The sequence below is a fragment of the Oncorhynchus nerka genome, linkage group LG15, assembly GCF_034236695.1.
Source record: "Oncorhynchus nerka isolate Pitt River linkage group LG15, Oner_Uvic_2.0, whole genome shotgun sequence".
Lineage (NCBI taxonomy): Eukaryota > Metazoa > Chordata > Actinopteri > Salmoniformes > Salmonidae > Oncorhynchus > Oncorhynchus nerka.
In genome coordinates this window covers 8,082,646-8,089,139 of record NC_088410.1, presented here as the reverse complement: position 1 = coordinate 8,089,139, position 6,494 = coordinate 8,082,646, and the positions used below count along the sequence as shown (strand labels likewise).

General features: G+C 42.4%; 1 protein-coding gene across 1 annotated transcript; it reads left to right on the top strand.

The window, feature by feature from the left end:
• Positions 1-220: 220 nt before the first annotated feature.
• Positions 221-5,301, top strand: LOC115117926 (zinc finger protein 239-like). The gene is made up of 2 exons (XM_065000897.1): positions 221-1,075; positions 3,790-5,301. Exons 1-2 carry the CDS (start codon positions 997-999, stop codon positions 4,647-4,649), a joined length of 939 nt encoding a protein of 312 aa, XP_064856969.1. The 5' UTR covers positions 221-996; the 3' UTR covers positions 4,650-5,301.
• Positions 5,302-6,494: the final 1,193 nt, after the last annotated feature.

The following is a 6,494-nucleotide window of genomic DNA, read 5'->3' as shown; positions in this document are numbered from 1 at the left end:
GTGTCCCGTCCTCCCAGGCTACTGTCCTGGTGTAGGATCAGATATGGCCAAAGTAGTGGAATAGTGATGAGTTTTTAATGGATGTAAGGTTAGTTGCTAGGTCATTTTTTTTGTCCAGTTTAAAGAATTCATACTACAGAGTAGGCTGATACACAGCCATACAGTAGGTGGCGGCATAACACCTATAACAGTTGTTTGCAGACCGCCATAATACCAAAGAAGAAGCAGACGCTGCTCTTGTCAGCCATCTCGTTAGCTTGCTAGCCAACATAGCCGAAACATTTGAGCCCATTAGACACGTTCAGTGACGGTTAGCCACTGTGTTTTAAACCCACTTCTGTCGTATCTACTAGTTACCCAATTTACTGTCATATGTACGCTGTTGCTGTTAGTTAGCTAGCTGGCTTGTGTAACAGTATATTTTTAAACCGTCCCCTCGCCCATACCCGAGCGCGAACCAGGGACCCTCTGCACACATCAACAACAGTCACCCTCGAAGCATCGCTCCACAAAAGCCGCGGCCCTTGCCGAGCAAGGGGCACTACTACTTCAAGGTCTCAGAGCAAGTGACGTCACCAATTGAAACGCTATTTAGCGCACACCGCTAACTAAGCCGTTTCACATCCGTTACACTTGTTAAATTGGCAATAGCACTAGGCTAGTCGCTAATTCTAACTAGCTAGCTAAGTGACATCCTCGACCACGAGTTCACTGAGTTACTTGCACCCCGCTAAAGAAGAGGAGGCATGCTGGGCGGAGGAAGAAGCTCTCGTGAAAGCGGAGAGGAGGCTGTTAAACAAGAAGAAGAGGAGGCATGCTGGGCGGAGGAAGAAGCTCTCGTGAAAGTGGAGAGGAGGCTGTTAAACAAGAAGTAGAGGATGAGGCTGTTTCAGTAGACATTTCAGTGAAAGAAGCTTTCAGAGTGAAAGAGGAGGATATTAATGTGAAAGAAGAGGAGGAGGATGCGGTTTTTGTAGTGAAAGGAGGAGGGGGAGGATGACTGACAAAGAAGTTTTGGAATTGAAGGAGGGGGAGATTGTCACATTAGAGGAGGCTGGAGATTTAATGAACACCAGTGAGTACTGTCTTAAAAACATGGGCACAAACGCTACTGTTGTTGAACTGTGTGGCTTTCAAAGGGCATATTCTACACACATTTTATTTGATCACATATACATATTTGTAGATGTTATCCCAGGTGTAGAAATGCTTATGTTTCCAGCTCCAACAGTGCACTAATACCTAGCAAAACCTAATACCAAACAATACACACAAATCCAAAAAATTTGAAGAGCGAGAGACCGAGAGAGAGGAGAGAGTGCAGTAATAACTAGCAAAACTTAATACCAAACAATACACACAAATCCAAAACATTTGAAGAAAGAAATTAAGAAGTATCAGAACGAGCAATTGCCAGAGTCCAGAATATAAATATATATATATAATGGTGTTTATGGACAGTATCTGAATAAAAAAAAGGTGGGTACAGCGTTAGTTATATAGGATGAGCCATAACTAGAATACAGGGTGGAGTACTGGGTGGTTGTACAGTGGGTACAGCGTTAGTTATATAGGATGAGCCATAACTAGAATACAGGGTGGAGTACTGGGTGGTTGTATGGTGGGTACAGCATTAGTTATATAGGATAAGCCATAACTAGAATACAGGGTGGAGTACTGGGTGGTTGTACAGTGGGTACAGCGTTAGTTATATAGGATAAGCCATAACTAGAATACAGGGTGGAGTACTGGGTGGTTGTACAGTGGGTACAGCGTTAGTTATATAGGATGAGCCATAACTAGAATACAGGGTGGAGTACTGGGTGGTTGTACAGTGGGTACAGCGTTAGTTATATAGGATGAGCCATAACTAGAATACAGGGTGGAGTACTGGGTGGTTGTACAGTGGGTACAGCATTAGTTATATAGGATAAGCCATAACTAGAATACAGGGTGGAGTACTGGGTGGTTGTACAGTGGGTACAGCGTTAGTTATATAGGATAAGCCATAACTAGAATACAGGGTGGAGTACTGGGTGGTTGTACGGTGGGTACAGCATTAGTTATATAGGATGACCCATAACTAGAATACAGGGTGGAGTACTGGGTGGTTGTACGGTGGGTACAGCAGTAGTTATATAGGATGAGCCATAACTAGAGTACTGGGTGGTTGTACGGTGGGTACAGCATTAGTTATATAGGATGAGCCATAACTAGAATACAGGGTGGAGTACTGGGTGGTTGTACGGTGGGTACAGCAGTAGTTATATAGGATGAGCCATAACTAGAGTACTGGGTGGTTGTACGGTGGGTACAGCATTAGTTATATAGGATGAGCCATAACTAGAATACAGGGTGGAGTACTGGGTGGTTGTATGGTGGGTACAGCGTTAGTTATATAGGATGAGCCATAACTAGAATACAGGGTGGAGTACTGGGTGGTTGTATGGTGGGTACAGCGTTAGTTATATAGGATGAGCCATAACTAGAATACAGTATATACATATGAAGTGGGTAAAACACTATGTAAACATTATTAAAGTGACCAGTGTTCAATGACTATGTACACAGGGCAGCAGTCTCTATGGTGCAGGGTAGAGGATCGGGTGGTAGCCGGGTGGTAACAGTGACTAAGTTCAGTGCAGGGTACTGGGCGGAGGCCGGCTAGAGGTGAATATTTAACTCTCTGATGGCATGGAGATAGAAGCTGTTTTTCAGTGTGTCTGTCCCAGCTTTGATGCAGCTGTACTGCCGCCGGCCTTCTAGATGGTAGAAGGGTGAACATGCTGTGGCTCGGGATCCTTGATGATCTTCTTGGCCTTCTTGTGACACCAGGTGCTGTAGATGTCCTGGAGGGTAGTGTGCCCCCTGGTAATGTGTTGGGCTGACCGCACCACCCTCTGGAGAGCACTACGATTGCAAATGGTGCAATTGCCGTACCAGGCGGTGATACAGCCCAGCAGGAGGCTCTCGATGGTGCATCTGTAGAAGTTTGTCAGGGTTTTAGGGTCTTTAGCCTCTTGAGGTTGAAGAGGTGCTTTTGCGCCTTCTTCACCACACTGTCTTTGTGAATGAACCATTTTAAGTTGTCGGTGATGTGCAAGCAGAGGAACTTAACTTTTGACTGTGGCCCGTCGATATGATAGGGGCATGTTCTCTCTGCTGACACCTCAAGTCCACGATCAGCTCCTTGGTTTTGTTGACGTTGAGGGAGAGGTTATATTCCTGGCACCACTCCACCAGGGCCCCTCACCACCTCCCTATAGCTGTCAGCTCCTTGGTTTTGTTGACTTTGAGGGAGAGGTTATATTCCTGGCACCACTCCGCCAGGGCCCTCACCACCTCCCTTTAAGCTGTGAGCTCCTTGTTGAGGTTGAGGGAGAGGTTATATTCCTGGCACCACTCCGCCAGGGCCCCTCACCACCTCCCTTTAAGCTGTCTCATTGTTGCTGGTAATCAGGTCTACCACTGTTGTGTTGTCAGTAAACTTGATGATTGAGTTGGAGACTAGAAGCTAAGGGGTAATAATGTCAAAATATTTTTTCAGAGTGGAGCTTAGTTTATAAATTGCCTGGCCCGGCTGATGGGACAGTGGATGTGTAGAATGGAACTGTCAACAGGCATTACCTGTGGATCATCGTGATTAACTAACAGCTATCAACCATTCAGCATTCAAGATCCAAATGTACCATTTTATGAGGGATCTAGTCTGGATTAAACCTCATAGTTTAATCATGTGGTGGTTTCAGTTAGGGCTGTTTAACCAAATACTCTGTTTGTATTTGGCAGGAGAGAGGCCAGACTCTCGCTCTGACAGCGGGAAGAGTCCTTCAGGGGAACCAGACCCAGAGACGCCCAAACCAGCGGGACGACAACACCCCACCTCCCATTGTGGAAAGAGTTTTAAGAGGTTATGGACACTAAAAGAGCATGGGAGAACACACACAGGAGAAAAGCCTAACCACCGCTCAGACTTTGGGAAGAGGTTTTGCCAGATAGACAGCCTGAAACGACATAAGAGAATACACACAGGAGAAAATCCTCACCACTGCTTCCAGTGTGGCAAGGGTTTTACCCATTTATGTTACCTGAAAATACATGAGCGAATACACTCTGGAGTGAAGCCTCATCACTGTTCCCAATGTGGAAAGAGTTTTACCCATTCAGGGAGCCTGAAAAAACACGAGAAAACACACTCAGCAGAGAAGCCCTATCACTGCTCCCAGTGTAGAAAAATATTTATCAGTTTATGGCACCTGAGATCGCATGAGAGGGCGCACACAGGAGAGAAGCCATATCACTGTTCTCACTGTGAAAAGAGTTTTACCCAGTTAGGGAACCTGAGAACACATGAGTGGATACACACACGTGAAAAGCCCTACCAGTGCTCCTTGTGTGGAAAGAGTTTTACCCAGTTAGGAAACCTGAACCAGCATGAGAGGACACACACAGGAGGGGATAAGGCCTACCACTGCTCCCAGTGTGAAAATAGTTTTACCCGGTTAAGGCATCTGAATAAGCACGAAAGAATACATACACAGGAGGAGAAGACATACCACTGCTCTCAGTGTGGACAGACATTTTCCCAGTCAGAGGACCTGAAATCACATGAGAGAATAGAGAGGCTGTGTTCTGACTTATGTTTTTGATTGAGAATGTGTTTTTGTTTATGCCACACAAAACCAAAATTGTATGTATGAAAGCTTTTGGAAAAAAATAATAGGTCTACTTTTTATTTTTTTATCGAGACCACGATCATATATAGAAAATCTGATATTAACATTTTGTTTTGATTAGGAACTTTGATTGATTGGATGGTATCAATCCTTAGATGTTCATTTGATGATATTTCAAAACGTAAACAATGAAGTAGATTTATTGGAAGTTGCATTTCTTTGTTTTAACCTTAATCTCTTGAATGTAGTTGTTTCATGTCATTCATTTGTGTACGATTCATCAAGCTAAAATGTGATGACGTAGTTCTGATGACATTAAGTTGTTGACATGAAAAACATTCACGACCTCGTGAATATTCCCATTAGTACTATTCCACCATGTCAGAGAAAACTCAGGTGTTGATTGTAAAAAGGATTTGATTGATGCAAAATATTGTGTTTGAAAATGTTTTAACGTGGAACACCAATAGATCATTATATACATCTACATGATGTATTGTTACACCATACAGGAGCAGTATAGACCTAGTCTGTTCATTATATACATCTACATGATGTATTGTTACACTATGTAGGAGCAGTATAGACCTAGTCTGTTCATTATATACATCTACATGATGTATTGTTACACCATACAGGAGCAGTATAGACCTAGTCTGTTCATTATATACATCTACATGATGTATTGTTACACTATGTAGGAGCAGTATAGACCTAGTCTGTTCATTATATACATCTACATGATGTATTGTTACACCATACAGGAGCAGTATAGACCTAGTCTGTTCATTATATACATCTACATGATGTATTGTTACACCATACAGGAGCAGTATAGACCTAGTCTGTTCATTATATACATCTACATGATGTATTGTTACACCATGTAGGAGCAGTATAGACCTAGTCTGTTCATTATATACATCTACATGATGTATTGTTACACCATGTAGGAGCAGTATAGACCTAGTCTGTTCATTATATACATCTACATGATGTATTGTTACACCATGTAGGAGCAGTATAGACCTAGTCTGTTCATTATATACATCTACATGATGTATTGTTACACCATGTAGGAGCAGTATAGACCTAGTCTGTTCATTATATACATCTACATGATGTATTGTTACACCATGTAGGAGCAGTATAGACCTAGTCTGTTCATTATATACATCTACATGATGTATTGTTACACCATGTAGGAGCAGTATAGACCTAGTCTGTTCATTATATACATCTACATGATGTATTGTTACACCATACAGGAGCAGTATAGACCTAGTCTGTTCATTAAATACATCTACATGATGTATTGTTACACCATGTAGGAGCAGTATAGACCTAGTCTGTTCATTATATACATCTACATGATGTATTGTTACACCATGCAGGAGCAGTATAGACCTAGTCTGTTCATTATATACATCTACATGATGTATTGTTACACCATGTAGGAGCAGTATAGACCTAGTCTGTTCATTATATACATCTACATGATGTATTGTTACACCATGTAGGAGCAGTATAGACCTAGTCTGTTCATTATATACATCTACATGATGTATTGTTACACCATGTAGGAGCAGTATAGACCTAGTCTGTTCATTATATACATCTACATGATGTATTGTTACACCATGCAATCTGTTTTCCTCTCAGGTTATGAATATGTTACTGCAACTTTAAAGGTTCTAAATGATGTCACCATTGCCCTTGATTCTAAGCAAAGTTGTGCTGCTATTTCTATTGACTTGGCCAAAGCTTTTGATACGGTAGTCCATTCTTGTGGGCCGGCTAAGGAGTATTGGTGTCTCT